At 45.4% G+C, this 25,357-nt stretch overlaps 2 protein-coding genes across 9 annotated transcripts in view; one reads left to right on the top strand and one right to left on the bottom strand.

Moving 5' to 3' along the window:
- The window catches only part of NSDHL (NAD(P) dependent steroid dehydrogenase-like), a 38,329-nt gene extending 17,541 nt beyond the window's left edge, over nucleotides 1-20,788 (bottom strand). Inside the window, exons 1-6 of one of the 8 annotated variants that reach the window (XM_063720983.1) lie at nucleotides 20,625-20,763; nucleotides 20,043-20,114; nucleotides 18,683-18,776; nucleotides 17,593-17,664; nucleotides 5,316-5,466; nucleotides 1,308-1,466 (exon numbers count right to left, since the gene is read on the bottom strand). In XM_063720983.1, coding sequence (XP_063577053.1) covers nucleotides 1,308-1,466; nucleotides 5,316-5,423 — 267 coding nt within the window. In that variant the 5' untranslated portion in view covers nucleotides 5,424-5,466; nucleotides 17,593-17,664; nucleotides 18,683-18,776; nucleotides 20,043-20,114; nucleotides 20,625-20,763. 8 annotated transcript variants of the gene reach the window in all.
- Nucleotides 20,789-20,941: 153 nt separating this feature from the next.
- CETN2 (centrin 2) lies at nucleotides 20,942-24,710 on the top strand. The gene is made up of 5 exons (XM_002832270.5): nucleotides 20,942-21,034; nucleotides 21,983-22,141; nucleotides 22,466-22,594; nucleotides 23,065-23,202; nucleotides 24,105-24,710. Exons 1-5 carry the CDS (start codon nucleotides 21,032-21,034, stop codon nucleotides 24,192-24,194), a joined length of 519 nt encoding a protein of 172 aa, XP_002832316.2. The 5' UTR covers nucleotides 20,942-21,031; the 3' UTR covers nucleotides 24,195-24,710.
- The last annotated feature ends 647 nt before the right edge of the window (nucleotides 24,711-25,357 follow it).

Below are 25,357 nucleotides of genomic sequence, written 5' to 3'. Positions count from 1 at the left end.
AAGGAACGGTGTTGGGGTTTGTAGTCTGAGGGTATCCTCTTCAAAGCTGGAGAGGCTTAGAGCAGCTTGAGGGAGAATGGTTCGGAGGCAGCAATGATGAGCATGGAAGACGTCTACCCCATCTCCAGGCCTGGAGGTGTGAGCAGCACGGGAGAGAAAACAACCGTAACTTTGCAGTGGAAGCAGTGGCCTTCATATTTCATCAACAAACCATATAGCGAATGACACCAAAGCCAAGAATAAGGGCCCAGTGACAGGCTGAGAGAAGCCATCCATAATAAGTACAACGGGCACAGGATTGGCATCCCGACTAGATCAACAAGGAAGGAAAGGTAACCCCAAGGACAAAGGGGCAAAGGACACAGACAAACATTTCACACAGGAGGAAGCCTGAAAGCCGATCACCCAGTGGCAGAGTGGCTGGTTACTTGGTCAGGGAGGACATGTGACTCTGAACATGAGTGAAGCACCACTTCATACTTCTCAGAATGGCAACACCAAAAAGTCTAGTTATGCCCAGTGTTGGCAAAGATGTGAAGCAATGGGGCTTCTGCCACACTGTGGATGTGGAGGTAAAATTGACATAGCAGCTTTGCTGAGCTATTTGGCACCATCTAATCAAATTCAAGATATTCATACCTGTACAACATGGATGAAGCTTGAAAACATCATGCTAAGTGAAAAAAAGTCAGGCATAAAAGTACAAATATTACATGATTCCGTTTATATGAAATGTCCAGAAGAGGCCAATCCATAGATGGGAAGTAGACGAGTGGCTGCCAGGGGCTGGGAGGGGAAGAGAGGGAATGGCTACAAGATTTCATTTTAGGGTAATAAAAATATTCTGGAGTTAGATCATGGGAGACAGTTGCACAGCTTTGTGGATGTACTAAAAATCACTGAATTGCACGCTTTAAAAATGTGAAATTTGTGGTCCATGAATTATAGCTCAATTAAAAAATCAAGACCCTGTGGCCCAGCACACACTTGTTTTGTAGTTGGAACAATACAGCCCCTGGACGGCTTTTGAAGTCAAGTTTCACTGGCATACAGCCACATCCATTTGTTCATTTAAGTGCTGACCATGGCTGCTTTTGTGCTACCAGGACAGAGCTGAGTATCTGTGACAGAGATGATGGTTATTCATTCTAAGTAGTAAGAATGTGGTGTTCTTTCCTATAACTTTGAAAATCTTCACAACGAAACAATTGTTTTTCAAACAAATTGGCTGGCTTCTGAGCAAGGGAAGTATCACGGTTTCCCTTCGTGGGCTTGTGGGAAATCAGCAAGGCTGCATGGTCCATTACCTGTCGGCTGCAGAGGTCACCCAGAAAGAACTGCACCTGGGGATTATCAAACCCTTGCTGGATATCAAATACATTGACAGCATATCCTCTTGCCAGCAACTGCTCCACCATGTGCTGCCCCAGGAATCCAGAGCCCCCGATCACTGTGCATCTGTTGGCCTGTGGAAAGAGAGGAACGGTGGGGAAGACGAGGGTAGTGAGAACTGGAAGCTACAGAGTCCAGACTTACATATCATGAGCCACTGCAATGGCAGATATACTTATTTGTTTGGAACTCTTCTTGAGCCAAGTTGGAAGCTTTATATCATCCTGGTGTTCCATCACTAGTGCAACCTTAACCTTCTCTTCTGGGATCAGTAAGGAGGGAAGAGAGATAGTGAATGACACTGAGATTGACTTTGGTTGGGTTTGATGACAAGATCCATGCGTTGTATTCAGTGAAAGGAAATCAAACCACCTATGACCAAAACTGGACAATCTAAAAAATACCCCAAAAAACAGTGATACCTTCTTGTTCCCGACAGCTGATCCCTGGGCGCATCTCTAAGGACAAAACAAAACAAAACAAAACGGCAGCCATTTGGTAGGTGATAGCTTGCACTGAAAACAACAGAAAGAAGAAAGCAGTCTCCATACTTGCAGGACAAAGTCAGTCCCTTTCCCTCTCTGGCCACAACAGGGCTGGGCTGTGTGGCTCTGGGCTCATTGCCCAACCCCTTCTTGCCTCAGCCTAGAAATCTAAGACCGCCTTGATGGGGTCTCCTGGTGGGGCTGCAGTGAGGATGGATGAGCCCAGGGCTCTGCTTTCCCTCCTCCAAACTGCAAGGAAGTTGAAGAAATGGGGAGAGCCATGGTGTTTATGTCTCGGCCTCCACAACACACACGATTCCTTGGGTAATTCCAACTCTGGTGACTGGGCACAATGAAAGGACACAGTAGCACATGCAGGCACTTAAATACCCTCATTTCAGGATGTTGATGCCAAACTGTGGCTGCTGCACACCAGACAAGCTGGCTATGGGTGTCTGTAAGGAGGACCTGTGATATCTCTCCTCCCTAGGGTCTCTCTAAAACTGTATCTGGGCCTCCTTAAGATGACAACCTCTGATTTCCTTAGCTCATATACAGTAAATCCAACTTGGGTTTGTGGAAATGAAAGATCTTAAAGAAATTATGTTCTAGATTTAAAAAACAAACAAATCTCCCTACTTATTCCTTAAACATCAACACAATTGAGCTATGCAAGAGACTCAAGGGATGCCAGGGCCAGACATCCTCTCCAGACCCACCTCCCTCCCAGTTGGGTGTCCCATCTGAAATGGCACTCATACTGGATTCCACCAGGCCCACCTGGAGCTGGCACTGTACCTTCATCTGTCCATGTGCAATCTACTAACAAAATCGGCCTCACCATTCTTCTACCGCCCAAAACTAACTTCCCAACCTGTTCTTTTCTAGGCTTTATTCTGATTATTCCTAAACACATGTAATCATACCAGGTTACATGATTTGCACCTTGACTGAGATGTATATTTCCTCAAGTCATAGCCAAATTAAATACAAAACTCGCATCAATCCCTTTTCTAGCAATCCCTTTCTTCTCCCCTCCTCCCAAGTCAGCTGTACAGGCAAACTGTAGCTATTTAGAATAACTCTGAGCTACCTGTTTCCCAACCTGGGTTTCTGCAGTTTACTAAAAGTCTGGCTGAGCCCAAAGACAGCCAGAACTAGATATGTTTCAAAAGCATCCTGAAGGATTTCAGACTGCCTTGTTTATTTCATTTGGCATCTCTAGTTACAGGTGTTTCAAAAGGTTGCTAATCTTTTCAAAAAACAACCTTGCTGTTATGTCCAGTGCGATTTCATTTCACGATTTTAATTGTGACTAATCAGTATGCTACTCTCGGACAATGTGACGTGGATTATTTTATGATATTGAAATGTTCTATCAATAATGTTTGGGATGAGTAGGCCAATGGCTGTTCTGTGGAGACCCTTGTAGTGATGGGAATCAAACTGGCCTTTACCCCAGGGAAGTCAAATGTGTGATAATCATACCTATAATACTATGTGATTAGAGGAGACCACACGAAACTTTTCATGACCACTTTTTACTTCTCACGGCCACAGTGGACAAGAATGAACATGTACTAACAATTAAGTATAAAACTCAAGACTGGAAACAGCAGGACTCCATAATGGGTTACTGAGGTGAGTTATAAGATCAACCCCTTGGAGACAGTGCTAAGAATAGAGGCCAGGCATGGTGGCTCATGCCTGTAATCCCAGCATTTTGGGAGGCCGAGGTGGGTAGATCACCTGAGGTCAGGAGTTCGAGACCAGCCTGGCCAACATGGTGAAACCCCGTCTCTACTAAAAATACAAAAAATTAGCCAGGTGTGGTGGTAGGCGCCTGTAGTCCCAGATACTCAGGAGGCTGAGGAGGGAGAATTGCTTGAACCCGGGAGGCAGAGGTTGCAGTGACCTGAAATCACGCTGTTGCACTCCAGCCTGGGTAACAGAGCCAGACTCCATCTCAAAAAAAAAAAAAGAAAAAAAAAAAGAAAAAAAAAAGACACAAAACCATTTAGGCAAACTAATCTAATTGCAATAGAATCTTGAGATAACAGAATAGTCTAGGGCACTGGGTTTTTCCAACCCTTCTTGTTTTGCTTTGTTGTCAGCAGTGGGACCCTTTTCTCAGAGAGGTCTTACGCAGAATGTATACGTAAGTTAAGACAAATGTGTTCTTTTTATTTTAGTAGTCTAAATTTAGAACTTTTACTTCTTATAAAATCAGTCTACTAATGAGAGAAAAAAATGTTATTTCGAAGGACACAAAAATATGAAACTAGCTGAAAATGGCAGTTTGCTATAACCATTGGAATCCACATTTGTTTGCTGGCTGCCAAGTAGCAATAAAACCCAAATTTACATAAATGAGGAACTGCAGATGGCAAGCGGCTTCAACCACAGAGGCCCAGAGGAGGCTTGACTCTGAGTTCTACACCAAATACAGGGTGATTTCATGGCCCATGATAACCTCTTAGGGATCTTGAACCTATTAACATTTGATATAAACACATTTTGTCTTGATGTAACTACGTTGTTTGTTTTGAGACAGAGTCTCACCCTGTTGCCCAGGCTGAAGTGCAATGGTGTGATCTCAGCTCACTGCAACCTCCACCTCCCGGGTTCAAGTGATTCTCCTGCCTCAGCCTCCTGAGTAGCTGGGATTACAGGTGTCTGCCACCATGCCTGGCTAATTTTTTGTATTTTCAGTAGAGACGGGGTTTCACCATGTTGGCCTGGCTGGTCTCGAACTCCTGACCTCTGGTGATCCACCTGTTTCGACCTCCCAAAGTGCTGGGATTACAGGTGTGAGACACCGTGCCCAGCCACATTTTTGAAGTGCAACACTGATTAAGAATCAATCAAAGCAAACCTTTGCAGATTTATGTGAAGAATCTCCAGGAAGCCTGACAACGACCAGGCTCAACAATTTCTTCAAGTCCTCTCTGAGACTGAGACTTACGACACTAAATCTTAGGCCTAATAAATACTGCTGCCGCCCCCTGGGAGAGCTGCTGCCATTCCACTAGAAAGCCCAGCCTGGTCTACTGGAGGCCACATGAAGGCAAACCAAGGTGCCCAGTTGACAGCCACCAGTTACTACCAGAGGTGTGAGCAAGGCCACCTGGGAGCATATGCTTCAAGGGGTCCCCATGTGATTGCAACTACATGCAAGAGCCCAGGGAAGACCATCCAAGAACACCCCAGCTGGGCTCAGCCGAAACCACAGTCATAAGCAAAGAAATGGTTGTTCTTTTAAACCACTGTGTTCTGATATTGTTACACAGCAATAAGTAACTGATACATCTTAAACAAAGCTATATATATTATATAAAAAAATACCCAACATTGACTAATACATGTACAAATACAATTTTTCACCCACAGATAAATAGTATCAGCCTGTTGGTACGTACGTGTCAACTTTCTCATTACCTGATTCTGGTTAACCTTTTCTATGTCAGCATTCACTTTGGGAGTGTCCTCTGTCAAATGAGTCCATGCGACTTGGTCTCTCATTGGCTCGCTAACTGCTGGTTCCATTTCGAAGCAAAATATGGTCCCGTTTGTAATCAACCTTTCTTTTCTTAAAGACATAGTTAAGAGATAGACATTAATGTTGCCTAAGTCAAAACATCTTTAGTTGTTAGTGTTTTGGGCAGATGCCATCCCCCCGTTAATGTTTTTACAAATAGCTGAACCATAGCGACAGCTGTTCGACGAGACACTAGGCTCCTGAGTAGCTGGGATTACACGTGTCTGCCACCATGTCCGGCTAACGGGCCCACGACTGGGCCCATGACTCACCATACTGTTAGATTAGAGGCAGCACAGGAGGCCAGTTAAATCAGCTCACTTATCAGTTACAACATAAAAAACGTCTTTGGCATTGTACCTTTCTCCATGGCTCTCCCATGCTTCAGTCAGCCTGGATTTCCCCTGTGGTGCTCATTAGGGTGTGGCAGTGCCCACACCTAGGGAGTCCTGGTCTGGGCCTATCATGAACTGTATGGATCTGCTCCAGTCACTTCCCTTTGCTGCAGCTCAGTTTTCCCATCAATGAAATGGGCACAAGGGCTCATGTCTAGGAGCTCAGGACATGGGATGCTGGGATGGGGGATGAGTGGAGTGCAATAGGAGACGGAGCTCTCCTGCTTGGGTAAGTTAAAGCCACCCTGACGATGCGTGGAGGAACTTAGTATCTTGGGCCATCAGAAACTCCTGAGAAGTGGTCAGAGTATGGTGGGCACCCAGCAGTTCACAGCAGGGAAACGGTAGCAACAAAATCCGACACTGTTACCAAACAGAGGAGTATGGCTTTAGTGACAGCCCTTAGGGTGCTCCTCTCCCCAGTCACCCATGATACTGAACTGCAAACACAAAGATGTCACTTGACTATGATGTATTTGGTCTTGCATCTATGTTTTCTTGGTAATTGCCAATTTACTTAGTCATGGATCCCCTAACATCTGGAGATGGCAAAACCCACGACAAGACAAGAGTCTAACTTTGCTCATGAAAGGCTAGATTCACAGAACACTTCAGTGAGAAGGTGGCAGGCAGCACTGGGGTTCCACCTGCTGTGATTGCTCCAATCCAGCCCCATACCTTGAATTTTACACTCCTTGCCACTTTTAACGAATGGGCATGATCATGTGTCCCAGTGGGGACTGATTTTACTGGCATGTAGAAGGCCAAAATTGCCTTGAAATGGATGCAGGACCCTCAATGTCTGGAGGAGCCATTTGGGGGAACATTTTTCTGAACTCATAATAAAAGTCATCAAGAAACTATATGTCAAAACTTGACTTGTCATGGCCATTTTTAGAATGCATTGAAGTCAATCTGTAGCTCTGTGCCTGCCCTGTCCCTCCCTTTATCCCGGAATCCCCTTCACATTGGTAGGGGCCCTGTCAACTGTTTAGTCGAAAGACATGTGGCTGATATTGAACTCACTGGGACTCAGTGTGTATCTAGACCAAAGCAGCTAGAGAACAAGGATTTTGGCACCTTGCACCAAAGCCTTGCCCACTGTTGCAACTTGGGCATGAAGCATAGTGCCCAGCACAAAGTGGGCACTCACATATCAGCCGGGGGTCATGAGACTACCATGTGTGGGCACACCCACCAGAGCTCCCATACTGCTCTCCATCGCATACACGCATATCCCATCTAAGGTGCAGGGGCTTCAGTGGGGCAAGTGACTGTTATTTAGTGATGATGCAATCACGAATGCCCACTGCTGGCTTCTTATCCAGATTCCCCAGATATTCAGGGAAATGTGAGCAAATGAAAAGGCACATGGCATCTACAGGGGCAAGGAGATTGCCCACATCTGGCCTCTGACCCCACCAAGGCCTTATTGACCTCTGCTGGCAGGGGATCTGAGGGGTGTGTGCCTGAGGCAATGACAGGACCGCATGACAGGCTAACTAGGCCAGCCGGGCTAAGCAAGCCCACCCCTGTGGAGTTCTGCTCTTGTAAGCCTCTGCTCACCCTCTGCGCATGAGAAATCACAAATCACGCCACTCCTCAGTGCAGCTGGCAATAAATGAACCCAGAGTTGGCTGCCTGGGTTCAAATCCCAGCTACTATTCCTTACCAGCAGGTAGCCCTCAGGGGAATTATTGAAAAGAACTGAGCCTGCCTTTCCTCACCTGTAAAGTAAACGGCCTCATAAGGTCATTATGAGGATTGTGTCAAATACCTGTCAACACGCCACTCAAGGCAGCTCATTTTATTATCATTGTAACACGGCTTCCTGTGCAGGCGTCTCCCTGCCCATGCCTCCTCTTGGGCTGCCTTTGGACTCTCTCCACCACTTTAGTTCTCCCCTATCTCATCTGCTGCCATGCGGTATAAGCTTGGGCAAGCAGGGGCTGTCCTGTCTGCCCTGGAAACGGCTCCCAGGTCCTGCCTAAAGGCTAACTCCTGGGGTTGTTGCAACAACTAGATGCTGGCTAACAAAGAAACAACAAAGGACATGCTTTGTAAAGTATGTGTACAGCGACAGCATGGGGCAGGGGTGTAAAGAAAGACAGACTGGGACTCGCAAGCAAACTTGGGTGGAAAGAATTATTTCCTCTTTGACCTCATTCAATGAATAGCATAATGACTAACACCAAATGCTTCATTCAGTTCTTCTTGAACCAAAGAGTAAGTTTAACTGCTCCCGTAGCCTTAAGTTTTGCATGAAAAGTAGGAAAAGAATGGGCCAATAGAGGTCCTTGGAGGCCTGGTAGGCCCTAAATCCAATGACAAGTGTTCTTACAAAAGACATACAGAGGACAAAGGCAGGGAGAAGAGGAGCAGGCCATGTGAAGATGGAGGCAGAGGTTAGAGTGATGTGGCTACAAGCCAAGGAACTCCTGGAGCCACTAGAAGGTGGAAAAAATGAAGAACGAGTCTCCCCTGGATCCTTCGGAGGAAACACAACCTTGTCAACACCTTGACTTTGGACTTGTGGCCTCCAGAACAGAACTGTGAAAGACACATTTCTGCTTTTCTAAGTCACCCAGTTTGTGGTCATCTGTTACAGCAGACCCAGCAAACTATATGAGTATCCTCTGTAGTGCCGAAATCCAAATAGCAGAGCTGCCAATTCCACAGGCCCCTTGTATGACTAGCAAAAGCAAGAAGCCTTAGAGCCTATTCCTCTCCTCGTTTGCTAGAGGAGGATGTAGGAGGTGAAAGAAGAAACATGTCTCGCCCCAACGGAGCTGTACTGCTGAAACAATAATCACACAATTCTTTGCAAACCAGCCTCTTGTCAAAACAAAATCTCCTTTGTCTCAAATTATATACCAATTATTTTAAAGTCTGTAAATACTATGAGTCAGATAAGAATTCTGGTGACAGCTTAGCTGTCTCTATGGGTTGGAGTACCCAGAGCTAGCCGTGCAAATGAGTCAGATCCCATAGGCAACCCCCGTCCCCTGCCTACTCACCTAAATTCACCATGTGATATACGCTTGGGTTAAAATGTACATTGAGAATAGCTCTGACTGAATAGACATTTCTCCAAAGAAGATCTACTTTAAAGATGGCTAAAGAGCACATGAAAAGATGTTCAACAGGCTGGGTGTGGTGGATCACGCATGTAATCTCAGTACTTTGGGAGGCCGAGGCAGGTGGAACACTTGAGGTCAGGAGTTCGAGCCCAGCCTGGCCAACATGGTGAAACCCTGTCTCTACTAAAAATACAAAAATTAGCTGGGCGTGGTGGCACATGCCTGTAATCCCAACTACTCGGGAGGCTGAGGCAGGAGAATCACCTGAACCCGGGAGGCAGAGGTTGCAGTGAGCCAAGATGGCGCCGCCATTGCACTCCAGCCTGGGCGACAGAGCAAGACTCTGTCTCAAAAAAACAAAAAACAAAAAATAAAAAACAATGCTCAACGTCACTAATCAATAGGGCAATGCAAATCAAAACCACAGTGAGGTGTCACCTTACACCCATTATTAGGATGGCTATTATCAAAAGCCAGAAAAGAGAAAATAGCAAGTGTCAGTGAGGATGTGGAGAACCTGGAACCCTCATATATTGTTCATGGGCATGTAAAACGGTGCTACGCTGTGGAAAATAGTATGGCAGCTCCTCAAAAAAATTAAACAGAGAATTACTATAGGATCCAGGAATTTCATGTCTGGGCATATATCCCCAAAAACTAAAAGCAGGGACTTGAACAGAAATTTGTACATCCATGTTCACAGCAGCATTAATCACTACAGCCAAAAGGTAGGAGCAGCAATGTGTCCACTGACAGATGAACAGATAAACAAAATACGGTCTAGCCACACATTGGCATATTCTTCAGCCATAAAAAGGAATGAAGTTCTGAGACATGTGACAACATGCATGAACCTCGAGAACATTATGGTCAGTGAAATAAGCTAGACACAATAGGACAAATGCTCTGTGACTGGGGAGTGACTGCTGATGGGAACAGACTCTCAGTGCTGCAGGAGGAAAAGAGTTCTGAAGGCGGATGGGGTGACGGTCACTCAACAATGGGAATGCATGTAATGCCACTCAACTCTCCACCTAAATATGGTGACGATGGTACACTTTCTGTTATGTCTGCTTTACCACACAGACACACAGAAGTATAGCTCTGAACTACTGAAAACAAGACTCCAAAGAGCAATGTTTTAGGGGCTGGTGGATTGTTATGGTTCACACATCAGAAGCCTCAAATCTTTTCCTTTAAAATGTTAGTTATTTGAATCCATTAAAAACCAATATGTGCACCCATGATGTACACTGGGACAAAATCGTAAGCTAAAAATAATATAGGAAAACACAGACATGTTGTACTGGTGAAATCCAACCACCTTGCCCCACACCACAGGCCCATGGAAGGACAAAGTTGAGCTGAGTTGCCCCAGCAAAATAAAGGCTAAACTGAAAACTCTAAAGAGATGTGACCTCAGTTCATTCCAAGAGGGCCGAATAGGAACAGCTCCGGTCTGCAGCTCCTAGCGTGATCAACACAGAAGATGGGTGATTTCTGCATTTCCAACGGAGGTACCTGGTTCATCTCATTCGGACTGGTTGGAAAGTGGGTGCAGCCCATGGAGGGTGAGCCAAAGCAGGGCACGGCGTTGCCTTACCCAGGAAGCGCAAGCGGTCGGGGGATTTCCCTTTCCTAGCCAAGGGAAGCCATGACAGACTGTACCTGGAAAAACGGGACACTCTCGCACAAATACTGCACTTTTCCCACGGTCTTAGCAACCCGCAGACCAGGAGATTCTCTCCTGTGCCTGGCTCGGTGGGTCCCACGGCCACGGAGCCTTGCTCACTGCTAGTGCAGCAGTCTGAGATCCACCTGAGAGGCTGCAGCCTGGCAGGGGGAGGGGTGTCCGCTATTGCTGAGGCTTGAGTAGGTAAACAAAGCGGCTGAGAAGCTTGAACTGGGCAGAGCCCACCACAGCTCAGCAAGGCCTACTGCCTCTATAGACTCCACCTCTGTGGGCAGGGCATAGCTGAACAAAAGGCAGCAGAAACTTCGGCAGACTTGAACGTCCTTGTCTGACAGCTCTTAAGAGAGCAGTAGTTCTCCCAGCATGGCATTTGAGCTCTGAGAAAGGACAGACTGCTTCTCAAGTGGGTCCCTGACCCTCGTGTAGCCTAATTGGAGACACCTCCCAGTAGGGGCCGACAGACACCTTATACAGGCGGGTGCCCCTCTGGCACGAAGCTCCCAGAGGAAGGATCAGGCAGCAATATTTGCTGTTCTGCAGCCTCCGCTGGTGATACCCAGGCAAACAGGGTCTGGAGTGGAGCTCCAGCAAACTCCAACAGACCTGCAGCTGAGGGACCTGACTGTTAGAAGGAAAACTAACAAACAGAAAGGAATAGTATTAACATCAACAAAAAGGACATCCACACCAAAACCCCATCTGTAGGTTACCAACATCAAAGACCAAAGGCAGATAAAACCACAAAGATGGGGAGAAACCAGAGCAGAAAAGCTGAAAACTCTAAAAACCAGAGTGCCTCTTCTCCTCCAAAGGATCACAGCTCCTCACCAGCAACGGAACAAAGCTGGATGGAGAATGACTTTGACAAGTTGACAGAAGTAGGCTTCAGAAGGTCGGTAATAAAAAATTTCTCTGAGCTAAAGGAACATGTTCTAACCCATCACAAGGAAGCTAAAAACCTTGAAAAAAGGTTAGATGAATGACTAACTAGAATAAACAGTGTAGAGAAGACCTTAAATGACCTGATGGAGCTGAAAAACCATGGCATGAGAACTTCGTGACATATGCACAAGCCTCAATAGCCAAATCAATCAATTGGAAGAAAGGATATCAGTGATTGAAGATCCAATTAATGAAATACAGTGAGAAGACAAGGTTAGAGAAAAAAGAGTAAAAAGAAATGAACAAAGCCTCCAAATAACATGGGACTATGTGAAAAGACCAAATCTACATTTGATTGGAGTACCTGAAAGTGACAGGGAGAATGGAACCAAGTTGGAAAACACTCTGCAGGATATTATCCAGGAGAACTTTCCCAACCTAGCAAGGCAGGCCAACATTCAAATTTAGGAAATACAGAGAACGCCACAAAGATACTCCTCAAGAAGAGCAACTCCAAGACACATAATTGTCAGATTCACCAAAGTTGAAATGAAGGAAAAAATGTAAAGGGCAGCCAGAGAGAAAGGTTGGGTTACTGACAAAGGGAAGCCCATCAGACTAACAGCAGATCCCTCGGCAGAAACCCTACAAGCCAGAAGAGAGTGGGGGCCCATATTCAACATTCTTAAAGAAAAGAATTTTCAACCTAGAATTTCATATCCAGCCAAACTAAGCTTCATAATTGAAGGAGAAATAAAATCCTTTACAGACAAACAAATGCTGAGAGATTTTGTCACCACCAGGCCTGCCTTATAAGAGCTCCTGAAGGAAGCACTAAACATGGAAAGGAACAACTGGTACCAGCCACTGCAAAACCATGCCAAATTGTAAAGACTGTCAATGCTAGGAAGAAACTGCATCAATTAACGGGCAAAATAACCAGCTAACATCATAATGACAGGATCAAATTCACACATAACAATATTAACCTTAAATGTAAATGGGCTAAATGCCCCAATTAAAAGACACAGACTGACAAATTGGATAAAGAGTCAAGACCCATCAGTGTGCTGTATTCAGGAGACCCATCTCACGTGCAGTGACACACACAGGCTCAAAATAAAGGGATGAAGGAAGATCTACCAAGCAAATGGAAAGCAAAAAAAAGCAGAAGTTGCAATCCTAGTCTTTGATAAAACAGACTTTAAACCAACAAAGATCAAAAGAGACAAAGAAGGCCATTACATAATGGTAAAGGGATCAATTCAACAAGAAGAGCTAACTATCCTAAATATATTTGCACCTAATTCAGGAGCAGCCAGATTCATAAAGCAAGTCCTTAGAGACCTACAAAGAGACTTAGACTCCTACTCAATAATAATGTCCACATTAGACAGATCAACAAGACAGAAGGTTAACAAGGATATCCAGGACTTGAACTCAGCTCTGTACCAAGAGGACCTAATAGACATCTACAGACCTCTCCACCCCAAATCAACAGAATATACACTCTTCTGAGCACCACATCACACTTATTCCAAAATTGACCACATAGTTGGAAGTAAAGCGCTCCTCAGCAAATGTAAAAGAACAGAAAGCACAACAAACTGTCTCTCAGACACAGGGCAATCAAATTAGAACTCAGGATTAAGAAACTCACTCAAAACTGCACAACTACATGAAAACTGAAAAACCTGCTCCTGAATGACTACTGGGTAAATATCGAAATGAAGGCAGAAATAAAGATGTTCTTGGAAACCAACGAGAAAAAAGACACAACATACCAGAATCTCTGGAACACATTTAAAGCAGTGTGTAGAGGGAAATTTATAGCACTAAATGCCCACAAGAGAAAGCAGGAAAGATCGAAAATTGACATCCTAACATCACAATTAAAAGAACTAGAGAAGCAAGAGCAAACACATTCAAAAGCTAGCAGAAGGTAAGAAATAACTAAGATCAGAGCAGAACTGAAGGAGATAGAGACACAAAAAAACCCTTCAAAAAAATCAATGAATCCAGGAGCTGGTTTTTTGAAAAGATCAACAAAATTGATAGACTGCTAGCAAGACTAATAAAGAAGAAAAGAGAGAAGAATCAAATAGACACAATAAAAAATGATACAGGAGATATCACCACCGATCCCACAGAAATACAAACTACCATCAGAGAATACTATAAACACCTCTACGCAAATAAACTAGAAAATCTAGAAGAAATGGATAAATTCCTGGACGCACACATCCTCCCAAGACTAAACCAGGAAGAAATTGAATCCCTGAACAGACCAATAACAGGCTCTGAAATTGAGGCAATAACTAATACCCTACCAACCAAAAAAAGTCCAGGACCAGACGGATTCACAGCCGAATTCTACCAGAGGTAGAAAGAGGAGCTGGTACTATTCCTTCTGAAACTATTCTAATCAATAGAAAAAGAGGGAATCCTCCCTAATTCATTTTATGAGGCCAGCATCATTCTGATACCAAAGCCTGGCAGAGACACAACAAAAAAAGAGAATTTTAGACCAATATCCCTGATGAACATCGACGCAAAAATCCTCAATAAAATACTGGCAAACCGAATCCAGCAGCATGTCAAAAAGCTTATCCACCACGATTAAGTCAGCTTCATCCCTAGGATGCAAGGCTGGTTCAACATACACAAATCAATAAATGTAATCCATCACATAAACAGAACCAACGACAAAAACCATATGATTATCTCAATAGACTCAGAAAAGGTCTTCAACAAAATTCAACAGCCCTTCATGCTAAAAACTCTCAATAGACTAGGTATTGATGGGATGTATCTCAAAATAATAAGAGCTATTTATGACAAACCCACAGCCAATATCATACTGAATGGGCAAAAGCTAGAAGCATTCTCTTTGAAAACTGGCACAAGACAAGGATGCCCTCTCTCACCACTCCTATTTGACGTAGTGTTGGAAGTTCTGGCCAGGGCAATCAGGCAAGAGAAAGAAATAAAGCGTATTCAATTAGGAAAAGAGGAAGTCAAATTGTCCCTGTTTGCAGATGACATGATTGTATATAGAAAACCCTATCGTTTCAGCCCAAAATCTCCTTAAGCAATGTCAGCAAAGTCTCAGGATACAAAAATCAATGTGCAAAAATCACAAGGATTCCTAAATACCAATAATAGACAAACAGACAGCCAAATCATGAGTGAACTCCCATTCACAATTGCTTCAAAGAGAATAAAATACCTAGGAATCCAACTTACAAGGGATGTGAAGGACCTCTTCAAGAAGAACTACAAACCACTGCTCAATGAAATAAAAGAGGACACAAACAAATGGAAGAACATTCCATGCTCATGGGTAGGAAGAATCAATATCATGAAAATGGCCATACTGCCCAAGGTAATTTATAGATTCAATGCCATCCCCATCAAGCTACCAATGACTTTCTTCACAGAATTGGAAAAAACTACTTTAAAGTTCATACGGAACCAGAAAAGAGCCTGCATCGCCAAGACAATCCTAAGCAAAAAGAACAAAGCTGGAGGCATCACGCTACTTGACTTCAAACTATACTACAAGGCTACAGTAACCAAAATAGCATGGTACTGGTACCAAAACAGAGATATAGACCAATGGAACAAAACAGAGACCTCAGAAATAGCACCACACATCTACAACCATCTGATCTTTAACAAACCTGACAAAAACAAGAAACGAGGAAAGGATTCCTTATTTAATAAACGGTGCTAGGAAAACTGGCTAGCCATATGTAGAAAGCTGAAACTGGATCCCTTCTTTACACCTTAGACAAAAATTAATTCAAGATGGATTAAAGACTTAAATGTCAGACCTAAAACCATAAAAACCCTAGAAGAAAACCTAGGCAATTCCATTCAGGACATAGGCATGGGCAAGGACTTCATGACTAAAACACCAGAAGCAATGGCAACAAAAGCCAAAATAAACAAATGGGATGTAATTAAACTAAAGAGCTTCTGCACATCAAAAGAAACTACCATCATAGTGAACAGGCAACCTACAGGATGGGAGAAAATTTTTGCAATTTTACCCATCTGACAAAGGGCTAATAACCAGAATCTACAAAGAACTTAAACAAATTTACAAGAAAAACACAAACAACCCCCATCAAAAAGTGGGCGAAGGATATGAACAGACACTTCTCATAAGAAGACATTTATGCAGCCAACAGACACACCAAAAAATGCTGATTATCACTGGTCATCAGAGAAACGCAAATCAAAACCACAATGAGATACCATCTCACACCAGTTAGAATGGCGATCATTAAAAAGTCAGGAAACAACAGATACTGGAGAGGATGTGGAGAAATAGGAACACTTTTACACTGTTGGTGGGAGTGTAAATTGGTTCAACTATTGTGGAAGACAGTGTGGCCATTCCTCAAGGATCTAGAACTAGAAATACCATTTGACCCAGCCATCCCATTACTGGGTATATATACCCAAAAGATTATAAATCATGCTACTATAAAGACTCATGCACACATGTTTATTGCGGCACTATTCACAATAGCAAAGACTTGGAACCAACCCAAATGTCCAACAATGATAGACTGGATTAAGAAAATGTGGCACATATACACCATGGAATACTATGCAGCCATAAAAAAGGATGAGCTCACGTCCTCTGTAGGCACATGGATGAAGCTGGAAACCATCATTCTCAGCAAACTATCACAAGGACAGAAAACCGAACACCACATGTTCTCACTCATAGGTAGGAACTGAACAATAAGAACACTTGGACACAGGGCGGGGAACATCAGACACTGGGGCCTGGGGGGTGGGGGGCTGGGGGAGGGATAGCATTAAGAGAAATACCTAATGTAAATGACGAGTTGATGGGTGCAGCAAACCAAGATGGCACATGTATACCTATGTAACAAACCTGCATGTTGTGCACGTGTACCTTAGAACTTAAAGTATAATAATAATTTTTAAAAAAAAAAGAGAGATGTGACCTTGTAGCCACTGGCCTCACTAATCCTAATCTGGGTATTTTCTTTTCCATATCACATCTTGAAAGGGAGGCCTTACGTTTGCTCCTACAGGACTCCTGCTTTGCTGTATTTTCTCTAAGAAACACATCCATAATGACGGTGTGTGCCGCCTCAGGTGAAGCGAGAAGAGAGAAGCAAGTTAGCCCAACCTCCTCCTTCCTGCTGGGGAACATTCCAACCACTGACTCCTGGAGGGAAAAGGAGAGAACATTCTGTTTCAAACTAGAGAGAGAGATGAGAGCGCCCCTCCTTCTAAGAAGACGTGTGACATCTTTGTAAAGGGGAAAGGTTGTCGGAGCCCCACCCTTGCACAAGGTCCAGTGCAGGAAGCTAGAATGTGGCCACTGAGAGCTCATCGCTTCAGTCCATGGGCAGACAATACCAGGCAAAGTGCCCCTCCCCAAACACCTCAGTAGAGTTTGGCTATCCAAGGAATGCCAAGTAATGTTTCTTAGAACTTTCTTTGGAATCCTGAAATGGGGGCCTAAGCCTTGGATTATAAAAGAGGATTCCCCTATTTCCCACCACCTCATGCCTCATGCTTGGCCTCCTCTGCAGGACTGGGCCAGATGATCAGATGCAAAGAGAAGGATTCGCCTGAGGCGGTACACACCTTCATTATGGATATATTTCTTAGAGAAAATACAGCAAAGCGGGAGTCCTGTAGGAACAACAATAAAGCCTCCCTTTCAGAATTCAAAGATGTGATATGGGAAAGAAAATACCCAGATTAGGATTAGTGAGGCCAATAGCTTGGAGGTAATTTCTCTTTAGAGGTGTCACTTTAGCCTTGATTATGCTGGGGCAACCCAGCTTGACCTTGTCCTTCCATGGACCTGCGGTGTCCATGTTTCCACCAGTTGTTCGTTTCTCTATTTACTTTTAGGACAAAAAAAAGTCGCCAGCTTTTATTTTGTGGCAGACCTCTCAGAAACCCATCAGCATGCCTGTGAGCTTAGCTTACGCTGTTCCTCTGCATGGAATACCTTCTCTCTCCTCTCCACGGTGAGTGCCTCCTCTTCCTTCAAGGCCTAGCTGAACTGCCCCCTCTGTGAAACTTCCTCCCCCTCCCCGGGGAAGGTGAGTCACTTCCACTGCACCTGTTTCTGCTGTCATCCTCACACTCAGCACCCTGTAGGACACCACGAGACCCTGGAGGCCCAGCAGACAGCCTGGAATGGAAGATGGGTTTGAGTGAATTATCGTGCTGCCGCTGGCCATGAGGCCTTATCTGTAAAACAGCATCCTTCTTGCCTACCTCAGAGCTACTGTGAGGCTCAAACAAACCCCCAGGGTTAAAGTGGGAGCTGTAACTTGTAAAAGAACCCCCAGGTGTCACCTCATTCATTGATTTCCTCATTCACAAGTTATCAAACGCCAGCCACCATCAGGCAGAAGCTGACAAAGACACACTGCCAACCTTCAAGGAGCCCGCCATCTAGGGTGGGAGACAGGAGCAAGCAAAGAGTCACAGAAGTGCGTTTCCACTCTGATGAGGGCAAGCCCAGAGCACCAATGCAGGCTACTGGCTCAGGGAAGCCTGCCCCAACTAGGAGATCCCTAAGCTGACTTCAAAAGGCCCCAGAAGAGTGAGTAAAACAGAGGGCATGGTGTCCTGAAAGACATTCCATTGCCAGGGCTGGGAAGGACAAAGTGATGGCACAGAGCCAGCATGTTCTTATAACTGTGACAAGCTGTGTCACAGCAAGTGTGAAGCAAGATCGGGAGCAAAGTTGAGAATATGTGGGGGCTGTGTGCCAAGCTAGGGAGTTACAAGGGGGGAAAGATGGTGGAGCCCCTAGAAGTTGGAAGCAGGAGAGAGTGTTGCGATTGGAAAGATCACCTTGGCTGCAGTGTGGGGAAGAGATTTTGGACAAGTCTAAGGCTCCAGGCATGGTGGGCAGGGGGAATGACAAGAGCAAATCAGAGACAAGAACTACATTTGACTCTTGAACAATGTGGGGGTTAGGGGCACAGAGCCCCGAAGTCAAAAATCCACATATAACTTCTGACTCACCTAAAACTTCACTAATATAGCTTACTGTTGGCAAAGCCTTACCAATAATGTAAACAGCTGATGAACAAATATTTTGTACATTACATGCATTACATACTGTGTCCCAGCAATAAATTAAGCTAGAGAAAAGAAAATGTTACTATGAAATCATAAGGAAGAGAAAATATATTTACTATTCACTGAGTGAAAGTGGATCATCATGGTCTCCATCCTCATGGTCTTCCTGATGAGTATGCTGAGAAGGAAGATGAGGAGGAGTTGATCTTGCTGCTCAGGGGTGGGAGAGATGAGAAAAAATCTGCCTGTAAGTGGACTCACAAGGTTCAAACCCATGTCGTTCAGGGGTCAACTGTATTATTGCCTGAAGACCTGCTCAACATCAGGCCACTTTACATATAAGTAATTCATCCCATTGAGATGCAAAAGTATCCCATCAGGTAGACGTACTGGTCTCACTCAACAAATGAGAAACAGGCTCAGAGAGGTTAAGCGACTTGCCCAAGGTCACACAGCCTGCACACAGCCTGCACAGAACTTGTGTTTTTCCCTTGTACTGTCAGGCTTCCGATCTGCAGGCTGACGGAGTGGGAAGCAAGGTGTGGAGGCACATTAAGCTAGAAGGGTTAGCAGGGGCAAAACTGGGCAGAGGGATCACAGGCCAGGCTAAGGAGCCCTTTACAGTCCAGGCTCTGAAGGTTTAAGAGCAGGGAGATGCCCTGACCAGGGCCGTTCACTACGAAGATTAACCTGATAGAGCAGGGAAGACTAGCTAGGTGAGAGCTGGGAAACAGGGGAGCTACTCATCGGTTGTCTAATATGTGCCCCTCTCTGTTCTAGGTCCTGGAGTACCAGTAGTGAATATAACAAAGATGCCTGCCCCCAGACAGCCTGCCTTCTAGTGGAGGGACAACAAAGAGCAAAATAAACAAGCAAAATATACAGTAGGTCACAAGGTGATAAGAACTATTGGAAAAAAAAGTAGAGCAAGGTGAGTGGCTTGTTTGTACTGGGGCCTGCAATACTTAAATAGGGTGCTTAAGAGGAGGCAGGCGGAGAGGACAATTGGGACAAAGATGAGAGGCAGGAGTGTGGCTGGCACATGAGGTTCAACCACAAAGCCAGTGTTCTGGGGCTGGAGCGAGCCAGACGAGAGAAGAGTTGTGGAGCGATGGGAGGGGACACGTCGTACCAAGCTTTGGAGACCATGGTGAGAACTCTGGCTCGTACTACTTGGGGGGATGATGATGACCCAAAAGTCAGGAATCTGTTCACTGCTGAAGAGAGAAGAGGGCAAAGGGCAGCAGCTCCACTTAAAAGGTTCTAATAAGCCTCGGGCCTTTCTCTGGCTGAGAAAGTTACTCTCTGCCCTCTGTCTCCCTAGATTACTGCCCCAATGCCTGGAGGAAAAACAGGTGAAGGCTAAAAGCCACGGGGATAGCTAAAGAGGGCAAACTGGACGTCCAGCTCCACTTCTGCAGGTCTATCTCAGTCCACAGCCCTTGCACACGCTCCCTTTTAATTCTCCAAGCATACCTCTCACTTCCAAAACTCCTGTGACTCTGCTGATGAGGGCGTCTCGTCCTGGAATGCTCCTCCTTATCTGCACTGTGTGGGTGTTAAAAAGAGTATATTTTGATGACCTCTCCCCGCCCCTCATACTCGCTCACATCCCCCTCACTCCTTTCAAAGTCCGTTCCCAAAGGCCCCAGTTCACCGTCCTGGGCTGCTTTTAGCCAGGTAAGATCTAAAGTGATCCTCTCTTGGAACCTGGTCTGGGGCCTATACATCTGGGTCAGTATAGGGGTGCTCTCGAAGGGCCACCCTCAAAGAGCAAGCCTCGGCTGGATTCAGTTCCTAGGTCCCAGCCGTCCGACCTCTGCGACAACGCTCAGCACACCCCTTCCCCTCTCCGAGTCTCAGTTGCCCCGTGAGTACAGTCCCTGCTCCAACACGCAAGGTAATCGTTTCTGGCTGCTCTGATGCACTCGGTCCCTAACGCAGCCTTAGATCAACCCAGAAAGCACCCGACCCGGGCGGCCCCGTAGCTCCTCACCCTCCCGCACTGCCCAGTCGCTGACACAGGGTGGCCTCCAATGGCAAGGCCACGACTCTTACCCGTCCGTAGGCGCCCCCCTGGCTGGCCTCAGCTCGCAAGCAGGCTGCACCCACTGAACTCCAGCCCCGGAGCGCCACCCTTTACTCCCCTCCCGCGTGAGCCGAGAATCAGCCGAGCTTCCTCCACCAAGAGGATTGGCCCAGCGCGGCGACGACTCAGCCAATTGGCGCTCACGGCGTGATCTTGCCCAATAAAGACCGGTCTCTGTCGCCAGCGTGCCCCTCCCCGCGCTGGGCCTGGGCTTTGCCAGGTTAGTCCCACCCTCTTCGGCCCTGCACCAATAGGGAGAGGCGGCGACAAGCGGACGGCCAATGGGGAGCAGGGCTGCGCGCGCGGGGCGGTGGGAACGGCGCCGAGTCAGTGTACACGTCGGTTGCCTAACAACCGGCAGCGGACTCCTTTGGCTATGGTGAGTGCTGCCGCTCTGTCGCGCCCCACGCCCAGCGGCTGAGCCCTTCCCAGGCCCCAGCTCGGCCACGCCGCCTCTCCTGCGCCTTTCTCGGCTTTAGCGCACCAGTCCTTCCTTTGAGCTCTTTCCCGGGAGAGTAGGGTACAGACGCTAACCAACCTACTGGGCCTGCGCTTCGCTGCTGCCTCCTCTTCACCCACAACAGGCCCACACCCGCCCCTCGGGCTCCCCTTGCATTCCCTGATCCCCTCGGTGAACCTCCCTGGGCAAAAAAGACTCGAATCCCTCACAGGCCCCTGACTCTCTCAGACTTTGGCCCCCCTGGCCGCCTCATTCTGCCAAAATTTCCACACAGAGCTGGGAAAAGGTGTATTTTGTTCTGTTAAAATGTTTTTTACAATTTAAATATAGGGGCATTCAGGGGATGCTTTAGCTTCTTGGAGAAGGCACGGAAGTGCCAGATGGATTGAGTTTTATTACTTGATACTGACACAATATACATCTTAACAACTTACTAATATTTGGCCAAATCTAGAAGTAATTGGGAAGTCGGAGTACTTACTGGGAAGCGGAGTACTGGGAGTGGGCATCGTAAGACTGTTTTCAGAACCAGGATCCCCACATTCGGGAAGAGCTGATTATCTCTAGTTATTCACAGTCATCTTCTTGACTAGCTCTCTTTTGGGATGATTTTCAGTAAGAGGTATCCTTACTGAACAAGTGATCTCCCTGCTTCTAGAAACAACAGCAAAGAAAAGGGAGGGGTAGAAGTTCATGGAAAGATTCATTGTTCTTGCCAGTAAACCCTGTTATCTTTCTTGTTAAGCAAAGCTTTGGAATTGGTTATATAAATGACTTTAAAAATACATATGGATGTCTGTAACTATGTTATGTAAATATGGACTGTATGATATATTATTGTGCTTGTGTATTGCATAACATATAAAGGCCTCCAACTTTAAGAAGGCAAACATGGCATCAAGTTCTCAGCGAAAAAGAATGAGCCCTAAGCCTGAGCTTACTGAAGAGCAAAAGCAGGAGATCCGGGAAGCTTTTGATCTTTTCGATGCGGATGGAACTGGCACCATAGATGTTAAAGAACTTAAGGCAAGCTCTATGCATTCCTGCCGTACTGCCCTTCCTTTCCCCTGCCTCTTCCTTGTCATCTCCCTATCACTTCTCTACCCCTTTTGCCCTCTTCTCCCTGCAGTAAGTAACAGGGGAGGTTGTACTGTGCTGTTTTCCTGTCTTTACTTACCTTGAGTATTATTAAATAAAATTGATTGCAAATATCAGTTAGATCAATGTCATAGTGTTTCCCAATCATATTAACATGACCACATCAGATTCTGGCTTAATGCTCTCAACACTGTTATGTTTGTTCCTGCTAGTTTAGATGTGCTTATTGAGACGATCCTGTTTTCATTATAGGTGGCAATGAGGGCCCTGGGCTTTGAACCCAAGAAAGAAGAAATTAAGAAAATGATAAGTGAAATTGATAAGGAAGGGACAGGAAAAATGAACTTTGGTGACTTTTTAACTGTGATGACCCAGAAAATGGTAAGTAGCTAAGACAATTAGCATGGTATGGAGCCCCAGTCATCTGCAGAGGCCCATGGCATCTTCCTGTTAAAACAGTCATGTGACCACAGAGCAGTCCAGGTAGCAGCTGCATCAGGAGGCCTGCCCTCCCATCATGTTACTTTGGGCTCCCAAAACAAGCCCTTGTGCTTCTTCCTCAAGACTTCCAAGCAGATACCTCTTCCCACAGAATTCCAAATCAGTTAGGAAACAGATATGGGATAGGGAGAGATATAGGGATAGGTAGCAAACGTCACCTTGGATGGAGTGCCTGTCTTGCCTGGTGTTTCTTTGAGGCCAAAATGGGCTTCCTGACACTTGCTGCAAGTCTAGACTCGAGTTACATTGTTAAAAAGGAAAGGGTGACCTGACCAGGCAGTGGCAGGGCTACAGGACACGAGTAACCGTGATGTCCCCCTACTCATGTGTTTTATGTTCTACTTCTTAAGTCTGAGAAAGATACCAAAGAAGAAATCCTGAAAGCTTTCAAGCTCTTTGATGATGATGAAACTGGGAAGATTTCGTTCAAAAATCTGAAACGCGTGGCCAAGGAGTTGGGTGAGAACCTGACTGATGAGGAGCTGCAGGTTTGTAATGCATCACACTGGAACTTAAAATTCCCACCTTTGAGCCCTCTGTGACTTTTCCGTTACATTTTCCCTAGTGTGAGCACTTCTTTGAAGGAAAGCCAGTGTACTTTGTCCCTCTGCAGACAACTTAATTCTCCTTTAATAGTCAGACAAACCTATGAACCCTGCTTCCAGAAAAATGCACATATGCACAATTTTGCTTACTATTTTAGGTTCCAGGAATCCCTCTAGTCAAGGTAGTCTTCAAGGTCCCTCCCAGGTGATATGTTTGACAAAGTATGAGTTGCTTTTCAAATAACTTTAAAGAAACCAAGCAATTATCAGGAGTAGCATACTGGCATTGGGTGGACTACAATTATCTATTCACATAGATAAAAATTATCTATTCACATAGATTAAAAGTCTATTGCGGCCGGGCGCGGTGGCTCAAGCCTGTAATCCCAGCACTTTGGGAGGCCGAGGCGGGCGGATCACGAGGTCAGGAGATCGAGACCACGGTGAAACCCCGTCTCTACTAAAAATACAAAAAATTAGCCGGGTGCGGTGGCGGGCGCCTGTAGTCCCAGCTACTCAGGAGGCTGAGGCAGGAGAATGGCGTGAACCCGGGAGGCGGAGCTTGCAGTGAGCCAAGATTGAGCCACTGCACTCCAGCCTGGGCGACAGAGCAAGACTCCGTCTCAAAAAAAAAAAAAAAAAAAAGTCTATTGCTTGCCAGGCACAGTGGCTCATGCATATAATCCCAGTACTTTGGGAGGCTGAGGCAGGAGGATCACTTGTGGCCAGGAATTTGAGACCAGTGTGGGCAGCATAGAGACCCCGTCTCTAAAAAAAAACATCTATTACTTAGTCACCTTTTGGCATTAGTTTATAAATTAACCTGGATCTTTACTGTCATATAGGAAATGATTGACGAAGCTGATCGAGATGGAGATGGAGAGGTCAGTGAGCAAGAGTTCCTGCGCATCATGAAAAAGACCAGCCTCTATTAAGATCAGTGTCTTCTCTTTCTACTGCAAGCACATGTAACTAGATTTAGTGCCTGCCATGGTGTGAAATCTGGCTTTTGAGAACACAAACTTTTCCCCCACGGACCTCCCTTTATCAGTTTAATAGTGACCTTGAGCCTATTTTAGCCGTTTGGAAGTGTTCTTTGATATTACAGTTCTTTGTAAAATGACCTGCGAATTACCCTAATTCTCAAAAGCAAAACAAGAGCACACTAGCGTGAAGAAAAGGATCTTAAAGCTTTGAGCACCTGCCATTTTGCCTTGCATTGTTTCCCTCTTGTCATGCATTTCCACATATCCACAAACACAGAACGACTTTAGACGAGCACATGTTACACCTGTGTTGCCACAAGCAGTCATTCTTGATGGCTCCAGTTTTTATTTGACACTTGAGTTTAGTTTTCTCTTTTATAAACCCAGTGAACTCTTGCACTGGCATTTGGATGTGTGTTAATGCTATTTGTTTTGTCTTAAAAATAAAACCTTTCTCAGTTTGAACTTGTGTTCTCTAAGGATGAGTTCTTTCGCTTTGCTTATGAGTTCCTCTTCTCAATTATTGTGTTGAAGACAGCCTATTAGATACGAAACTCCTTACCAGCCTATGGACAGAAAATGAATAATCCTTTGCTACTTTCCTGGCGTGAATTGCTTTTTGCCTTGGGAACCTGCTGGTTTGTAAAACTAGCAGAATTTTTATATCACCTAAGCCTAAATGATGCTCTAAAAATAGTTTTGGCAAAATGTAAGACTGGAAAAGAGTCTTGTTAGTAATTTGTGCTTGAATAAAATGGGGAGAGCCAGGCTAATCCAACACTAGGATGGATTCAGCCAACCTCTCATGAATTTATTTGCTTATGGTATCTCATCGACTCTTGGAGGTGTGTTGGGCTGAGTGACCCTATCCAACCATCTTCCTGGCCTTGCATGGGATTACCTGTGAGAGAAATCCTGGTGGATGACATTAAAGTCTCTGCTCCAGGGTGAGAGTGGGGAGACAGAAGGGGTGAGGGAGAATAGAAAATGAACAATGATGGAATGCTCATTTGTTCACATGGAGAGGGAGAAAACAGATTTTCAAACTTCTGGGGGTAGGCTGGTCCTCTGGGGATAGGGTTGCCTGATTTAGCTAATAAAAAGAAAGTCTA

This window comes from Pongo abelii, chromosome X, assembly GCF_028885655.2.
Source record: "Pongo abelii isolate AG06213 chromosome X, NHGRI_mPonAbe1-v2.0_pri, whole genome shotgun sequence".
Taxonomy (NCBI): domain Eukaryota; kingdom Metazoa; phylum Chordata; class Mammalia; order Primates; family Hominidae; genus Pongo; species Pongo abelii.
Note: the sequence above shows the minus strand (reverse complement) of the source record. Positions and strands in the feature narration are given on the sequence as shown.

Excerpts from the sequence above, each read along its gene's own strand:
- CETN2 (XM_002832270.5), top strand. Across the intron at positions 22,142-22,465 it reads TAGATGTTAAAGAACTTAAG|GTGGCAATGAGGGCCCTGGG; the intron begins GCAAGCTCTATG and ends TTTTCATTATAG. Across the intron at positions 22,595-23,064 it reads CTGTGATGACCCAGAAAATG|TCTGAGAAAGATACCAAAGA; the intron begins GTAAGTAGCTAA and ends CTACTTCTTAAG.